The following is a 19165-nucleotide window of genomic DNA, read 5'->3' as shown; positions in this document are numbered from 1 at the left end:
TGTCAAAAAATAAAATCTCACATGAACTCACCATACCCCTCACGGAATCCAAATGCGTAAAATTTTTTAGACATTTATATTCCAGACTTCTTCTCACGCTTTAGGGCCCCTAGAATGCCAGGGCAGTATAAATACCCCACATGTGACCCCATTTCGGAAAGAAGACACCCCCAGGTATTCCGTGAGGGGCATATTGAGTCCATGAAAGATTGAAATTTTTGTCCCAAGTTAGCGGAACGGGAGACTTTGTGAGAAAAAAAATAAAAAATATCAATTTCCGCTAACTTGTGCCAAAAAAAAAAAAATTTCTATGAACTCGCCATGCCCCTCATTGAATACCTTGGGGTGTCTTCTTTCCAAAATGGGGTCACATGTGGGGTATTTATACTGCCCTGGCATTCTAGGGGCCCCAAAGCGTGAGAAGAAGTCTGGTATCCAAATGTCTAAAAATGCCCTCCTAAAAGGAATTTGGGCACCTTTGCGCATCTAGGCTGCAAAAAAGTGTCACACATCTGGTATCGCCGTACTCAGGAGAAGTTGGGGAATGTGTTTTGGGGTGTCATTTTACATATACCCATGCTGGGTGAGAGAAATATCTTGGTCAAATGCCAACTTTGTATAAAAAAATGGGAAAAGTTGTCTTTTGCCAAGATATTTCTCTCACCCAGCATGGGTATATGTAAAATGACACCCCAAAACACATTCCCCAACGTCTCCTGAATACGGCGATACCACATGTGTGACACTTTTTTGCAGCCTAGGTGGGCAAAGGGGCCCATATTCCAAAGAGCACCTTTAGGATTTCACAGGTCATTTACCTACTTACCACACATTAGGGCCCCTGGAAAATGCCAGGGCAGTATAACTACCCCACAAGTGACCCCATTTTGGAAAGAAGACACCCCAAGGTATTCCGTGAGGGGCATGGCGAGTTCCTAGAATTTTTTATTTTTTGTCACAAGTTAGTGGAAAATGCTTATTTTTTTTTTTATTTTTTTTTTCATACAAAGTCTCATATTCCACTAACTTGTGACAAAAAATAAAAAGTTCCATGAACTCACTATGCCCATCAGCGAATACCTTGGGGTCTCTTCTTTCCAAAATGGGGTCACTTGTGGGGTAGTTATACTGCCCTGGCATTCTAGGGGCCCAAATGTGTGGTAAGGAGTTTGAAATCAAATTCTGTAAAAAATGACCTGTGAAATCCGAAAGGTGCTCTTTGGAATATGGGCCCCTTTGCCCACCTAGGCTGCAAAAAAGTGTCACACATCTGGTATCTCCGTAATCGGGAGAAGTTGGGGAATGTGTTTTGGGGTGTCATTTTACATATACCCATGCTGGGTGAGAGAAATATCTTGGCAAAAGACAACTTTTCCCATTTTTTTATACAAAGTTGGCATTCGACCAAGATATTTATCTCACCCAGCATGGGTATATGTAAAATGACACCCCAAAACACATTCCTCAACTTCTCCTGAGTACGGAGATACCAGATGTGTGACACTTTTTTGCAGCCTAGGTGGGCAAAGGGGCCCACATTCCAAAGAGCACCTTTCGGATTTCACAGGTCATTTACCTACTTACCACACATTTGGGCCCCTAGAATGCCAGGGCAGTATAACTACCCCACAAGTGACCCCATTTTGGAAAGAAGAGACCCCAAGGTATTCGCTGATGGGCATAGTGAGTTCATAGAACTTTTTATTTTTTTGTCACAAGTTTGTGGAATATGAGACTTTGTATGAAAAAAATAAAAAAATAAAAAAATCATCATTTTCCACTAACTTGTGACAAAAAATAAAAAATTCTAGGAACTCGCCATGCCCCTCACGGAATACCTTGGGGTGTCTTCTTTCCAAAATGGGGTCACTTGTGGGGTAGTTATACTGCCCTGGTATTCTAGGGGCCCAAATGTGTGGTAAGGAGTTTGAAATCAAATTCAGGAAAAAATGAGGAGTGAAATCCGAAAGGTGCTCTTTGGAATATGGCCCCTTTGCCCACCTAGGCTGCAAAAAAGTGTCACACATCTGGTATCCCCGTACTCAGGAGAAGTTGAGGAATGTGTTTTGGGGTGTCTTTTTACATATACCCATGCTGGGTGAGATAAATATCTTGGTCAAATGACAACTTTGTATAAAAAAATGGGAAAAGTTGTCTTTTGCCAAGATATTTCTCTCACCCAGCATGGGTATATATAAAATGACACCCCAAAACACATTCCCCACCTTCTCCTGAGTACGGAGATACCAGATGTGTGACACTTTTTTGCAGCCTAGGTGGGCAAAGGGGCCCATATTCCAAAGAGCACCTTTCGGATTTCACAGGTCATTTTTTACTGAATTTGATTTCAAACTCCTTACCACACATTTGGGCCCCTAGAATGCCAGGGCAGTATAACTACCCCACAAGTGACCCCATTTTGGAAAGAAGAGACCCCAAGGTATTCGCTGATGGGCATAGTGAGTTCATAGAACTTTTTATTTTTTGTCACAAGTTAGTGGAATATGAGACTTTGTAAGAAAAAAAAAAAAAAAAAAAATCATCATTTTCCGCTAACTTGTGACAAAAAATAAAAAGTTCTATGAACTCACTATGCCCATCAGCGAATACCTTAGGGTGTGTACTTTCAGAAATGGGGTCATTTGTGGGGTGTTTGTACTGTCTGGGCATTGTAGAACCTCAGGAAACATGACAGGTGCTCAGAAAGTCAGAGCGGCTTCAAAAAGCGGAAATTCACATTTTTGTACCATAGTTTGTAAACGCTATAACTTTTACCCAAACCATTTTTTTTTTACCCAAACATTTTTTTTTTATCAAAGACATGTAGAACTATAAATTTAGAGCAAAATTTCTATATGGATCTCGTTTTTTTTGCAAAATTTTACAACTGAAAGTGAAAAATGTCATTTTTTTGCAAAAAAAATCGTTAAATTTCGATTAATAACAAAAAAAGTAAAAATGTCAGCAGCAATGAAATACCACCAAATGAAAGCTCTATTAGTGAGAAGAAAAGGAGGTAAAATTCATTTGGGTGGTAAGTTGCATGACCGAGCAATAAACGGTGAAAGTAGTGTAGGTCAGAAGTGTAAAAAGTGGCCTGGTCTTTCAGGGTGTTTAAGCACTGGGGGCTGAGGTGGTTAAAGGGGTTGTCTCAGGGTACTTTCACACTTGCCTTTTTCTTTTCCGGCGCTGAGTTCCATCCTAGGGGCTCTATACCGGAAAAGAACTGATCAGTTTTATCCTAATGCATTCTGAATAGAGAGCAATCCGTTCAGGATGCATCAGGATGTCTTCAGTTCAGTCTTTTTGACTGTTCAGGAAGGAGATAAAACCGCAGCATGCTACGGTTTTATCTCCGGCCAAAAATCCGGAAAACTAGCCGCCATTTTTTTTTACATAGGAATGTATTAGTGCCCGATCCAGCATTCAAAATACCGCAATTCCGGATGTGCAGACCGAAAAAAATGTGAAATTTTTTTTTTTTTTCGGAAGACACCGGAAAGACGGGTAAGGCATTTCAATGCATTTGTGAGACCAATCAGGATCCTGATCAGTCTTACAAATGCCATCAGTTGGCATACGTTTTGACGGATCTGGCAGGCAGTTCCAGCGACGGAACTGCCTGCCGGATCACTCTGCCGCAAGTGTGAAAGTAGCCTCACTTCAGTAAGTGGCATTTATCATGTAGAGAAAGTTAATACATGGCACTTACTAATGTATTGTGATTGTCCATATTGCTTCCTTTGCTGGCTGGATTCATTTTTCCATCACATTATACACTGCTCGTTTCCATGGTTACAACCACCCTGCAATACATCAGTGATGGTTGTTCTTGCACACTGTAGGAAAAAGCGCCGACCTCTCTGGTGGTCAGGATCATGGGAGCGCACATAGGCTGGAAATGAACATTGTATAATGTGATGGAAAAGTGAATCCAGCCAGTAAAGGACACATTATGGACAATAATAATACATTAGTAAGTGGCTTGTATTAACTTCCTCTACATAATAAATGCCATTTACTGAAGTGACACAACCCCTTTAAGTGTTATTGGAAGAGGCAATTCCAGTTGAGCTTCAGAACTTGTTCCGGATAAAGAGCTTGTGCCTAGTTTGAAGTTGTCCCCTATCCTCCCTTTAATCCATTATTAAAAACTCCAAACTCATTTAACGCTGTATTTTCCAGCACTCAAGCCGTAATCCTGTTTATAGTTCATCTCTAGTAGTGTTTTCCTACTTACTGATTGTCATTGTCTTCTCTGAATGTCCTTGTCTTCTCTGTCATCTTAAAGGAAATGCATCACCAAAAATTGTATCTGCTAGTTAATACCAGCACATCCCTGTTTTTCTAATCTCCTTTTTTTATTTTTATATTTTTTTTTTTATTCTATTTCCTGAACATGATTAAAGGGGACGGGGCGGGGGGGACGGGGCGGGGGTTTATCTTGCCTGAACTGTTCTTAACAGCATTTAGAAAGCATGAAGAAAATTTGCTTTACGGGCCATAGACACAGTTGTCAGGAGGGGCCTCATTGACTTCTATGGGAGAGTTTTCTGGGCATGCTCCCATAGAAGTCACCTGTGCAGAGGTGTTTGTACAAGGAAAGAATAGCTAAACTCTGACAATCGCCTACTGCGAATGGTCGATCCTGTCCTATCTATACACATAGGTGATATCTTTACAAGCAGGAATATAATCCCAGATAAGCAGGTAACTGCAGTAAAGTGATCTTTACAGACCAAAAAGTGGCGCCTATTATTAGGCTTAGTGGCCAGTGTGAAAACTGCAGCATTTTGTGTTTTTTGTTTAAATATGGATATTTACATAAAAACCTAAAAATAACATAAAAAATTATTTAAAAATGTTAAACATAAAAATGGGATTTGTGTTTTTTTGCATTCTAAATTTACGAATAGAATTTACAAAAAAAAAGTGATTTATATAATGTCATTTTCTGATGACACATTCCCTTTAAGAATATTTCTTGTATGTGAACAGACTCATGCTGCGGATTTAAAACCCCCATCACATGTCTTATTGTGTGGGCTATGACAGATGAAACGTCCTCCTATTCATTATTCCCATTATATTTTCAGCACTGTGTAATTTGTCTGTTGCTGTTCTTAATAGAAGGTTTGACTGCCGGAGTGTGAAGGCAGCAAAGCTCCGCTTCAGTCCCACTTCGCATCATGAGTATCTTAAACCTGTCGCAAGGAGTTAACAGTAAGCACCCTCGCTGTATTTAGAGTGCATTTGTTTCATGACAGATGGTCTATAATATATGCTCCAGACAGGCATGCCATGTACAGTCTTGGTCTGTGATGATGAAATATTGCAGAGTCATAGATACAGCATAAGGCCCCTTTCACACTAGCGAGTATTCCGCTTAGGTGCAATGCGTGATGCGAACGCATTGCGCCCACACAGAATCCGGACCCATTCATTTCAATAGGGCTGTGTACATGTGTGTTGGTTTTCACGCATCACTTGTGCGTTGCGTGAAAATCGCAGCATGTTCTATATTCTGCGATTTTCACGCAACACTTTCACGCAATTTACGGTCCCCAATGCATGAGCAACGTCCGTGTGGCGGCTGGGACGGATCGAGACCCATTCAACTTGAATGGGTCCGTGATTCGTCTGCACCCAAAAAAATAGAACATGTTCTATATTTTTGCGGTGCGGAGGCACGGACAGAAACGCCACGAAGCACTAAATGGGTCTGCATCTGTAATGCGGGGAGCACACAGCCGGTGCCCGCATATTGCGGGCCGCAATATGGCCACGGCCCGGCAACGGCCGTGTGCATGAGGCCTTACTGCGAGGGTCTTCCAAGGTAAACACGCTGTTAAATGTGTTTTTGGACTTAGGTCAGCACACCTAACATATGCATAATGAATAAGGCACCAGTAATGAAGGGGCCGTGTGTCCACGCTGTGTGCGATTATACAGCTAAAATATGACATTGTGGAAAAGCTGAATTTTGGGTAAAACATAGAAAGTAATAAGAAATCTGAGCGTATAAATATAAATGTAGATATTAGGAGAGTAAGGTATCATTTTCTGACATTCATCTGCTTTAGGCCTCATGCACACGACCGTTTTTTTTTTGCGGTCCGCAAAAAACGGGGTCCGTGATCCGTGTCCGTTTTTTCTTCCGTGGGTCTTCTTTGATTTTTGGAGGATCCACTGACATGAAGGAAAAAGTCGTTTTGGTGTCCGCCTGGCCGTGCGGAGCCAAACGGATCCGTCCTGATTTACAATGCAAGTCAATGGGAACGGATCCGTCCCCCATTGACTTTCAATGTAAAGTCAGGAGTCCCTATTATACCATCGGATCGGAGTTTTCTCCAATCCGATGGTATATTTTAACTTGAAGCGTCCCCATCACCACGGGAACGCCTCTATGTTAGAATATACCATCGGATTTGAGTTAGATCGTGAAAACTCATATCCGACAGTATATTCTAACACAGAGGCGTTCCCATAGTGATGGGGACGCTTCAAGTTAGAATATACTACGAACTGTGTACATGACTGCCCCATGCTGCCTGGCAGCACCCGATCTCTTACAGGGGGCTGTGAACCGCACAATTAACCCCTCAGGTGCCTCACCTGAGGGGTTAATTGTGCGTATCATAGCCCCCTGTAAGAGATCAGGTGCTGCCAGGCAGGAGGGGGCACACCCCCCTCCCTCCCCAGTTTTAAATTCATTGGTGGCCAGTGTGCCCCCCCTCCCTCCCCTGTATTACATTCATTGGTGGCCAGTGTGCCCCCCCTCCCTCTCCTGTATTACATTCATTGGTGGCCAGTGCGGCCGCCCTTCCCTCCCCTGTATTACATTACATTTATTGGTGGCCAGTGCGGCCCCCTCCTTCTCCCCTGTATTGCTGTACATTCATTGGTGGCCAGTGGCCCCCCCTCCCTCCCCTGTATTACTGTACATTCATTGGTGGCCAGTGGCCCCCCTCCCTCCCCTGTATTACTGTACATTCATTAGTGGCCAGTGGGCCCCCCCCTCCCTCCCCTGTATTACTGTACATTCATTGGTGGCCAGTGGGCCCCCCCTCCCTCCCCCTCCTAATTAAAATCCCTCCCCCCCCATCATTGGTGGCAGCGGAGAGTTCCGATCGGAGTCCCAGTTTAATCGCTGGGACTCCGATCGGTAACCATGGCAACCAGGACGCTACTGCAGTCCTGGTTGCCATGGTTACTTAGCAATTTTAGAAGCATTATACTTACCTTCACTAGCTGTGACCGGCCGGGCTCTCCTCCTACTGGTAAGTGAAAGGTCTGTGCGGCGCATTGCTTATAGCAGAGACCTGTCACTTACCAGTAGGAGGAGCGCCCGGCCGGTCACAGACATCGCAGGTAAGTATAACGCTTCTAAAAATTGCTAAGTAACCATGGCAACCAGGACTGCAGTAGCGTCCTGGTTGCCATGGTTACCGATCGGAGCCCCAGAGATTAAACTGGGACTCCGATCGGAACTCTCCACCAATGATAGGGGGGGGATTTTAATTAGGCGGGGGGGCCGCACTGGCCACCAATGAATGTACAGTAATACAGGGCAGGGAGGGGGGGCCCACTGGCCACCAATGAATGTACAGTAATACAGGGGAGGGAGGGGGGCCCACTGGCCACCAATGAATGTACAGTAATACAGGAGAGGGAGGGGGGGCCTACTGGCCACCAATGAATGTACAGTAATACAGGGGAGGGAGGGGGGGCCCACTGGCCACCAATGAATGTACAGTAATACAGGGGAGGGAGGGGGGCCGCACTGGCCACCAATGAATGTAATAGAGGGGAGGGAGGGGGGGCACACTGGCCACCAATGAATTTAAAACTGGGGAGGGAGGGGGGTGTGCCCCCTCCTGCCTGGCAGCACCTGATCTCTTACAGGGGGCTTTGATACGCACAATTAACCCCTGCGATCCGTCTGTGTGAAAGTAGCCTACGGCCACGGATGACGGACGCGGATGCCAATCTTGTGTGCATCCGTGTTTTTTCACGGACCCATTGACTTGAATGGGTCCGTGAACCGTTGTCCGTCAAAAAAATAGGACAGGTCATATTTTTTTGACGGACAGGAAACACGGATCACGGCCGTGGATGAACAACGGTGCATTTTCCGAGTTTTCAACGGACCCATTGAAAGTCAATGGGTCTGCAGAAAATCACGGAAAACGGAACAACGGCCACGGATGCACACAACGGTCGTGTGCATGAGGCCTTAGAGCTCATTCAAAAGACCAGGTGACATCCCAGTGTAGAACGGAAATCACCTGGACTGAAAACTGCCCTATTATAGTCAGTGGACCATTGCACATGAGTGATCTACCGCAGGACCAGAAAATAACAGCATGCACCATCCTGTTCCGATTTTCCTGCAAGAATCACTTATTCAAGTGAGTGAGTCTGCGAGAAAAATGGACAGCATATGGACACCATCCGTGGGCGGTCCGTTTAAGAACTCATCTGTTGCTTACCAGCCAGAAAACTTGACATTGCCGGTCTAAAAGAGTCCTAAAGCGGTATGCGTTATTGACCGTTCTGTAGTAAGGTTGCAACGCAAGTAGAAAAAAAGCTAGGGCCAGTTAAAGGAGTTTTCCTGAAGACGCCAGCAGCCTGAAGATGAAATTATACATTAGACGGCGTCAAAGACACTGGAATGACAAATTACAGTGAGATTTTTTTAAATCAATTTTCCTTAATCTGCTTTATTTTTTTCTTCTCCGCTACCTGAGATGTGCTATAACAAAATGAGTGCCGTGTCCGTCTGGAGAGAAAAGAAGAATAGATAGATTAGTCAATGACCATTTTTTTCTTCTCACATGAAACTAATAGAGGCTGATGGGCCGAAAAAGCAGCCCCTTTAGCCTAGCGATTAGTGGGGGTCTCAGCATACAGCTCTCACCAATCACCATTTATGAATAGTCACCATGACATTTGATTTTGTTATTTTTTTTTATTTGTTTTCTTTACAACTGGGGTATTTTATATTGACCCTGAAGATTTTACTCAAGTGTAAAAAGTATTTGGAGATCTAGCTGGTGGAAGGCATCTTCCTCACCTACTGGCAGCTTGCAGTTCGCTTTCCCTGGGTGCAGGATCTTTGTAGAACTGTGGGCACACCAAATTCATTTGCTGTGGATTCTGCCACAAAACTATACAGATATAAACTATACATTTACAGATGGTGTAAAAATCGAACAGATAATGTGAATTTTCATTATCAAGATACAAAGCTGAACTCTGCTTTGTGCCTCATTAACTAAGTCGAGGTCGACTTCGTATTTTGATGTAGTAATTTATGCGAATAAGCGAAATGACACGTGATTGAGGCGAGACAATGTAAGTTCGCAATATTTGCTGAAACTTCGGAAATACCTCCTCAGAGGCCATATATTTTACAGTAGTAGTGAGACCATATTCTTTAGGATGTTTCTAAAACAATTGGGTTCAGATAAAGCAATCCGAACCCTATTTGTTCAACACTAATTGGGAACAAACCAAATGTTTCCGATAATTGCCTTATTATCGCACCTACCATCTCTACAATATGGGCACAAGTGATCACTCGTCCCTATCATTGTTTCTGGGCAGCAGATTGCTGTTTATACAAGACTATCTGCTGCCAAAAAAAAATATTTTTGATGCCCGCTGAAGGACACGATCGCTTGATGACCAATTACCCAATATATGATATCTGACACCTTTTCATAGGCAAGTGGAACATCGGGAACAAGCTTTTCTACAACACTCATCCCAATAAGGACGTTTTTGTATTTTAAAGCAGTCTGTAGGGTGAGCTAGGGGGACCCAACAGCAGTGGACTATAAAATCACAGAAAATCGTGACCTCCTTCTGGCAGGTCATTTGTCATCAAAAAACAGTTATTGGTAATACGAGCATATTGGGGAATTGCTGTGTAATTTCTAATTCACCAATGATGTGTAGCTCCAAGGAGTGTGTGTGTGTGTGTGTGTATATATATAAATGGTATGTTTATGAAAGAAAAGAAAAATAAGTGTAATAATCCATATAGATATGAAAATAAACATTTTTGACATTTTAGTCTATGATTTCTTTTCATTCTATGATTTACAATGTAAAAAGCAAAAAAGAAAACATAATTGTTATTAAATGTAGCATTAGTAATATAAAAAAACACCTGACATTGTTTCATTGAATCTTATTGTATTAGACTGGCACGATTAGCACTTGGTATTTTCATTTTGTTGCATTCTCTTTCTTAGTCAAGGTTTGAATAAAACATCTTAATTCTGATAATAATTTAGAATTTACTAGTCCTTTTGTTTTCCATTGCAAACTTATACATTCATGTTCATATTCCAATAATGTCAAGTTTGTGATACCCTAAGGCCACCTGCACACGAACGTGTGCGCCCCGTGGCCGTGCTGCGGCCCGCAAATTGCACGAACACCGACCATGTGACATGTTCTATCTTTTTGCGGAACGGAAGTACGGGGGCGAAACCCCACAGAAGCACTCTGTAGTGTTTCCGTAGGGTTCCGTTCCATGCTTCCATTCCGCATCGCCGAATGTGCGGACCCATTGAAGTGAATGGGTCCGCATCCATGATGCAGAATGCCCACGGAACATCGCCCGTGTATTGCGGACCCGCATATGCGGTCCACAGCACGGGACACCTACGGTCGTGTGCAATAGGCCTTAGGGCTCATGCACACGACTGTGTGCTGCCCGTGGCCATATTGCGGCCCACATACGGCGCGTCTGCAATACACGGGGCACCGGCCGTGTGCAGCCACATCACGGATCACGGACCCATTCACTTCAATGGGTCCGCAATCCGGGAGATGCGGTGCGGAAGCACGGATCGGAAGCACTATGGTGTGCTTTCGTGGTGTTTCTGGTCGTGCCTCTGCATGCACTACTTTTTTGCGGTGCGGACCCTCGAATGCGGATCGTGGACCCCATTCAAGTGAATGGGTCCGCGATCCGCTGCGGATGCCCCACGGCTAGTGCCCGTGCATTGTGGACCGCAATCTGCGGTCCGCAGCACGGGCACACAGCCCTTACGTTCGTGGGCATGAGCCCTTAAACTGACGTCTAGCAATTACATATATTTAAATATATTTCCTATGAAAGAATTCCGATTTATACACTCTTTTAGTGTTTTCATAAGTGCACTCAAAGCAGCCAGTCATTTACCTAAAGTATGCCGCCTGTTAGACTCCCTCTTACAGATAATGCACTGCTTGTGTGAGCTAATCCAGCGTCTTTCCACAGGCGGGAATGGCGCACACAGTCACATCCTCTTCATTCAATGACTTATCTCTTCCAGGTATTTTCTCTGCTGTGGATCGCAGACTGGATGGTGCATCAGATTTGGAGGAAAGGAAAGGATCCGGACAGTTTTTCCATTCCTTATCTCACTGCTTTGGGAGATCTTTTAGGAACTGCTTTACTTGCCATCAGTTTCCATACCCTTTGGCTTATCGGGGACAGAGATGGTGATGTTGGTGACTAGCAAATGTATCTTGGACTTTCAGACTCATTGTGTGCCTAGATAATCATTCCTGGAACAAAAGACTGGGAAGACCATGAAATAGCTTTTAATTCCATACAGAACCAACTAGACAAAACAGTCTAGATTGTTTTATTATAGATGGAAATTCTTGAATTTCTACAAATTTCCAGTAATCTGTAAATTTAAAATCAAGAATCAACCAGGGCCAGGGAGGTGGGATTGTGTATTTTGCCAGATGCACTTTACCTTTTGACGTATGCATGTTCCATGGCTTTATTATTCATTTCCAGAGAGTTTTCGTGGCTCCAGGTGGGTTTTATTGTGATACTTATTTTCTTTTTAATAATAATGGTACGTATGTTTTTCTTGTTGCTAACTCTAAATTTTTCATTTTTATGTAATTTATTATATATACTTTTATATTATCCACCAATTATCGTCAACTTTTGAAGATGCCAGGTATTGATAGAGCGCTGGAGTTCTAAAGAATAAAGGCTGGCATCATTTCATCAATTGAGCGGTTGCAAGATTTTAGTCAACTAGCAGTTCACCCACTTCTTTAATATCCAGTAAAGATAATATATTTCAAATGAATATGTATTGTATACATAACTATTTGCAATGGACAGTTTTCGATTTCTGCTGAATAGTTCCTACAGAAGTGCCTCTTGGGCCAACGAGAATTTTATTTACAGGTTTGTTATTGTGCCACTTTTTAAGTGTAAAAATTCATTACTTGGGAGTCATATATATGTTAGTCAGATCGTTATGTAGAAAAGCTTATTAATAATTCAGTATAACTGTCTCTTTCTAAGGTACTAGTATGTTGTGGGTCTCTCTCAAAAATATTTATGTCTCGGCATCTGTTTTTTATATTTAGGGGAGATTTATCATTTGGGGTGGTTTTGTTGTCATTTGTGGTGCTAAATTTATGAAATGGTGCACATTAAAAATATATTTGGTGCAAGTGCAATGTATGCCTGTGTTTGTAAAAGTACACCAGGGGGTTGCCTGGCACGGAGATTCAACTTTTTTTTTACTTTTTAAAAGTCGCATATTGTAAATTAGACTTAATGACTATGTACACCTTTTGGTGGCATTTTTTTTAAATTATTATTGCATTGTACTCATTTTGAGCTAAAAATCTTTTTTTCAGTTGGTCTTTATTCAAAATGATGAGCCGTTTTCCCTGCACAGCTTTGAGTTTATCTACTAGAAGTATCTGTATTTTCTCTCTGCTCTGTCAGGCAGGGGGCTTTCTTATCTCTGCTCTCAGACCCTATAAACACTTATTAAAACTCAATCCTTATCTTACTGATAAGAATGTGGCTTAAATAAGGGTTTATGACCTCTCAGTAGTTTTGAGATAAGGTTTATTCGATGACCGGCACAAAGTGAAAGTACCATTCACACAGATAGAAGAACGGTTAACCCTTTGTGACAGAACGGTTCAATATTTTCAATAAAGACCAATTGAAAAAACGACCCTTAGCCCAAAATGAGTAAAATGCAAAAAGAAAATTGTCTCGGAAGGTGTACATAGCCTTTAAAAGTGTTCTAATCTGAAAGCCTGACCTACTTTTGACTAAACTTCTAAAAGTGGCGAGTATCACCAAATAATGCAAAAATATGCACCAGATTTGCACACAGGCAACTTTTTTACACCACAAAACTGGCGTAGCTGACTTGATAAATCATACCCCCCCCTCCTCCCCCCCATCCTAAACAGTCTATAGTTTTGTTCTTAATACGTACCGTTGTATAGTACCATTATTGGAGGGAGAATAAGAAGCCATAGAGAGTATTTTAAGGTTAAAAAAAAATAATTGGTAAACTGAGGACTTACTATGACCTGCCTTGCACCCACTCCATAGGAAATAGGCCACTTTTAAAGTGGTGATTAAATTTTTAATATGAACCATATTTTGCATATGGGACTTGCATGGGTAAGAGAACATTACAAATAAAAGTGGATAAGGGGAAAGCATTGTGCGTTCTTTATCCATACTGTATTGTTTACCTCCTTTATGTTCTTTTTAACTGATATTAATGTCATTATTTGAAATGAGAATGTGATGTGTCAAATGTTATCAGTGTGCAACTTTGTCTTCATCCTTTGCCAACCAGTCTGTTGACTGAACATTTTATCTAAAGGATTAAAACTGCTTAATAATGTTCAGAATACAATTGTTATTACTCAATCGGGCATTAAACACATCAATGCCCGATTCTGCCAATAAAGTCTGTGAGACACATTGAGTATTTTGTCTTTTTGAGTTTTGGATACTTTCATCGGATTTATAGATTTTTATGATATCCGTGCATTTCTATAGGTGTTACATTTATCATTTCAAAGATGTGAAATTATCTGACGCTCTTTCCTTTTATGTATTTAAAGCGACACTGGGGTGGGCACACTGGGGTGTTCACATTTTTTGTAAGGCTTAGGACTGAGTGAGGAAAATAAGGATACTATATTTAATACTAAACGGGATGAGGATAACAGTTTTGAAAGAAGAGCTGTCATCTCTAATGACATGTCTGAGTAAATGTTATAATCCCATGAAATAAAAATTCTGGGACATCTTTACTTGGTATTGTGCAGTGTGCCATTCCACAGTTATTCACCCTAGAAATATATGAATACACTGACAGCTTAGTGCTACCAGTTGGAGGGGGGGTCTCTACAGAGTGTGATAGTCTCCAAAAAGTGCAGACTGAGAGTGGAAGTACCCTGTCGAAAAAAAGGAATGGTAACAGCCAATATGAATAACAGAGGAACGGCACAGCAAAGAGTTTCATGAAAACATCCTCCGTAATTTGAGGAACACAATTGTCTACTATAACAGAAATGTCGAGAGAGCCGACAGCTCCTCTTTAAGGGTCCATTCACACGTCAGTATTTTTCCTTTCCAGATTTATGTTCCATTTTTTGCGGATCCGCGTTTCCAAAGGATGAATATATGTTGCTAGGGTACCAAAAAAAAATAATAATAAAAAAATGTTTAAAACAGACCACATGTGATAGTACAGGCGCCATTTTAAGGCTTCTTTCACATCAGCGTTTTGCATTCCGGTTTTGAGATCTGGCAGAGGATCTCAAAACGGGGCAAAATGCTTATTTTTTAGAACAAACCAGATTAGGTTGCAATCCATTCCGGTTTGTTCCGTTTTTTAACCAGACACAAGTGCTGCAAGCTGCGGTTTTGTGTCTGGTCTGTGAAACTGAATAAACCGGATCCAGCACTAAAAACAATGTAAGTCAAATCTGCCGGATCCGGTTTTGACTTACAATGATTTTAACGGTTTGTTCAGTTTCTATTTAACCCCTTAAGGACCCAGGACGAGAATGCTCGTCCTAAATGGCCGGTACTTTATGCCCCAGGACGAGTATTCTCCTCCTGCGTTCCTTCTCTTCCCCCACATGCAGTGCCGCGATTAGCGGCAGGGATCCGGCTGTTACTGACCCCCCCCCCCCCCCCTTAACTCCTCATATGCATAGGTCGGCGCTGAATGCGGCATATGGGAGGTTTGCGCTACCTCTCCTCATCAATCGGGTCCTCGCGCTGCGGTGGTGGGGACCCGATGGTTGCCATGGCAGCCCCAAGTTATTCAAATGCCTTGGGCCCGGCATATATAGAGACCATATATAACATTTTAAAAAAATAGAAAAAAAATAAAAAACAGACATATTGGGTATCGCCACGTGCGTAACAACCTGCTCTATAAACATATCCCATGATCCACCCCGTCTGGTCAACACCATAAAATAAATAAAAATAAAAAGCAATTTTTTGGCACCTTTCATCACAAAAAGTGTAATATCAAGTGATCAAAAAGTCATATGTACCCAAAAATAATACCAATCAAACCATCATCTCATCCGAAAAAAATTAGACCCTAACTAAAACAATCGCCCAGAAAATAAAAAAGATATGGCTTTCATAATATAGAGACACTAAAACATTACTTTGTTTCAAAAATGCTTTTATTGTTTAAAACCAAAATATATTTTAAAAAACAGACATATTAGGTATCACCGCGTCCCTTAACAACCTGCTCTATAAAAATATCACATGAGCTAACCCGTCTGGTGAACACTGTAAAAAAAAAAAAAAAAAAGGGGCCCAAAAATCAATTTTTGGTCACCTTACATCACAAAAAGCGTAATACTAAATGAACAAAAAGTAGTATGTACTCCAAAATAGTACCAATCAAACCGTCACCTGATGCCGCAAAAACTGAGCCCCTACATAAGATAATTGCCCGAAAAATAAAAATAATATGGCTTTCAGACACAAAAACATGATTTATTTCAAAAATGCTTTATTATGTAAAACTGAAACAAAAGAAAAATAAAAGTAGACATATTTGGTATTGTCATGTCCATAACAATCTGTAATATAAAAATAGCACATGATCTAAACTGTCAGGTAATCACCGTAAAAAACGAAAAATAAAAACTGTGCCAGAACAGTTACCTTGCCTCACAAAAAGCGTACTATACAGCAATCAAAAGTCATATATACCACAAAATAGTACCAATAAAAGTGTCACCTTATCCTATAATTTCAAAAGTGGGTCACTTTTTTGAAGTTTCTACTCTAGGGGTGCATCAGGAGGTCTTTAAATGTCATATCGCAACTTAATATTATCCCAGTGAAATCTGCCCTCCAAAATCCATATGACTCTCCTATCCTTCTCAAAGTTCCCAAAGAAGGTTTTGAGATCACAAGCAGGGTGCCAGAGGGGGAAGGAGCAAGTAGAGGGGGTAGAGTAGAATCCGTGTGAGAGATTGTAAAGGAAGGAAGGCTGCCAACAGTGGCTGAATGAGTAGATAAAACTACTGCATGAATGAGTGAGATAAATGGAAAAGAAAAAAAAGAAGAAAAATAAAAACCACCAGGGCGGCGCCAAACCTTTTTAGTATTTACTAAGTGAAGACTATTGGTCACCGTATAGAGATATAATGGAGTCCCTTTTTGGAAGCCAAAGAGCGATAGAATACGACCCTTATTGGGATAATAATGTGCAATATTAAAATGATATATAATAAATTAAAAAATATTGGTAACTCATTTTACTGAGGAGGAGGTTGATGGGATAAGCTCAATACACCCATGGACACAGCCTCCCCCGCCTGGATCGCTTGTACAGGGAGTGCAGAATTATTAGGCAAGTTGTATTTTTGAGGATTAATTTTATTATTGAACAACAACCATGTTCTCAATGAACCAAAAGACTCATTAATATCAAAGCTGAATATTTTTGGAAGTAGTTTTTAGTTTGTTTTTAGTTTTAGCTATTTTAGGGGGATATCTGTGTGTGCAGGTGACTATTACTGTGCATAATTATTAGGCAACTTAACAAAAAACAAATATATACCCATTTCAATTATTTATTTTTACCAGTGAAACCAATATAACATCTCAACATTCACAAATATACATTTCTGACATTCAAAAACAAAACAAAAACAAATCAGTGACCAATATAGCCACCTTTCTTTGCAAGGACACTCAAAAGCCTGCCATCCATGGATTCTGTCAGTGTTTTGATCTGTTCACCATCAACATTGCGTGCAGCAGCAACCACAGCCTCCCAGACACTGTTCAGAGAGGTGTACTGTTTTCCCTCCTTGTAAATCTCACATTTGATGATGGACCACAGGTTCTCAATGCGGTTCAGATCAGGTGAACAAGGAGGCCATGTCATTAGATTTTCTTCTTTTATACCCTTTCTTGCCAGCCACGCTGTGGAGTACTTGGACGCGTGTGATGGAGCATTGTCCTGCATGAAAATCATGTTTTTCTTGAAGGATGCAGACTTCTTCCTGTACCACTGCTTGAAGAAGGTGTCTTCCAGAAACTGGCAGTAGGACTGGGAGTTGAGCTTGACTCCATCCTCAACCCGAAAAGGCCCCACAAGCTCATCTTTGATGATACCAGCCCAAACCAGTACTCCACCTCCACTTTGCTGGCGTCTGAGTCGGATTGGAGCTCTCTGCCCTTTACCAATCCAGCCACGGGCCCATCCATCTGGCCCTTCAAGACTCACTCTCATTTCATCAGTCCATAAAACCTTAGAAAAATCAGTCTTGAGATATTTCTTGGCCCAGTCTTGACGTTTCAGCTTGTGTGTCTTGTTCAGTGGTGGTCGTCTTTCAGCCTTTCTTACCTTGGCCATGTCTCTGAGTATTGCACACCTTGTGCTTTTGGGCACTCCTGTGATGTTGCAGCTCTGAAATATGGCCAAACTGGTGGCAAGTGGCATCTTGGCAGCTGCACGCTTGACTTTTCTCAGTTCATGGGCAGTTATTTTGCGCCTTGGTTTTTCCACACGCTTCTTGCGACCCTGTTGACTATTTTGAATGAAACGCTTGATTGTTCGATGATCACGCTTCAGAAGCTTTGCAATTTTAAGAGTGCTGCATCCCTCTGCAAGATATCTCACTATTTTTGACTTTTCTGAGCCTGTCAAGTCCTTCTTTTGACCCATTTTGCCAAAGGAAAGGAAGTTGCCTAATAATTATGCACACCTAATATAGGGTGTTGATGTCATTAGACCACACCCCTTCTCATTACAGAGATGCACATCACCTAATATGCTGAGTAAGACAACATGCATAAAGAGGATGATGTGGTCAAAATACTCATTTGCCTAATAATTCTGCACGCAGTGTATTATGACAGGAAGAACACGGCAGTACTGGAACAATACTTTTGGTGTCTTTCTTTTTTATTCAGAATACAAGTGGACTCAATGCATTTCGGGGGCTCTCAAGTACCCCTTCATCAGGAGCAGTCAAATTGAATATAAAAACATCAAAAAGTGTTTTAAAAGTGTTGTTTTTTTTCTGTTTTAATTCTTTTCTCTGCTACCTAATAATAATTTTTAGATAGCCCCAACCTGTTCCACAGAACTTTACAATTGGCTGTGTAATAAAGAAGCACAACGACTAGTCATCTTAACAATTACCGGTAAATATACAATCAGATAAAAAGGGACCCTGGCCAGAATTCATCTGTGGTGTGTAGGAAGCAAAGTGCAATTACTAACCGGTCTATGGGACCAACAATCCCTTTAGGGGTCTCTAACTAATGATAAAATATTATCTTTATTTAGTTCATTTAAAATGTACAGTCAACAAGAAAACCCATTGTTAAAATTATCAGGGTGCAGTGAGATGTTACGTGGGCTGTTCTCTATTACTGGTTGCTAATGGCAACTAACAGGGCTCGTCCATTTCAGCCCTTTATTTATTCATCAATGCCTATCAGGTGCATTACTTGGGGCATGCTCCAATCAGGAAAATCATGAGTGTATAATTGTATCACTCAGAGGGGCAATATTGATCGACCAATATTTTTATAGGCGCCTATACCCCACTTCCCCTGACGAAGCCACGCATGTGGCGGAACATGTTGGGAGGGGTGTATTAGTTTAGCGCTTCTTAGTTTAAGACAGAGGACAGTGAGTACATTCAGGAGCGGTATGAGCAGGCATAGGTAGTACCCAGTGAGGGGGCAAGCGATCTGTATTATTCACATCGATTCAACATCAATCCTCACCGAGGAGAAAAGTAGTATAAACTAGTAGGAGACCAACGCACCCACCTGTGTCATCCATCAGCCTGCAGAGCATAA

General features: G+C 41.6%; 1 protein-coding gene across 3 annotated transcripts in view; it reads left to right on the top strand.

The window, feature by feature from the left end:
- The window catches only part of SLC41A2 (solute carrier family 41 member 2), a 157471-nt gene extending 144767 nt beyond the window's left edge, over nt 1-12704 (top strand). For all 3 annotated transcript variants that reach the window (XM_040408036.1, XM_040408031.1, XM_040408043.1), the window contains exon 11: nt 11334-12704. In XM_040408036.1, coding sequence (XP_040263970.1) covers nt 11334-11519 — 186 coding nt within the window. In that variant the 3' untranslated portion in view covers nt 11520-12704. The remainder of the gene's footprint in view (nt 1-11333) is intronic.
- Nucleotides 12705-19165: the final 6461 nt, after the last annotated feature.

This window comes from Bufo bufo, chromosome 1 (assembly GCF_905171765.1).
Source record: "Bufo bufo chromosome 1, aBufBuf1.1, whole genome shotgun sequence".
Classification (NCBI taxonomy): Eukaryota; Metazoa; Chordata; class Amphibia; order Anura; family Bufonidae; genus Bufo; species Bufo bufo.
This window is presented reverse-complemented; position numbering and strand designations above follow the sequence as displayed.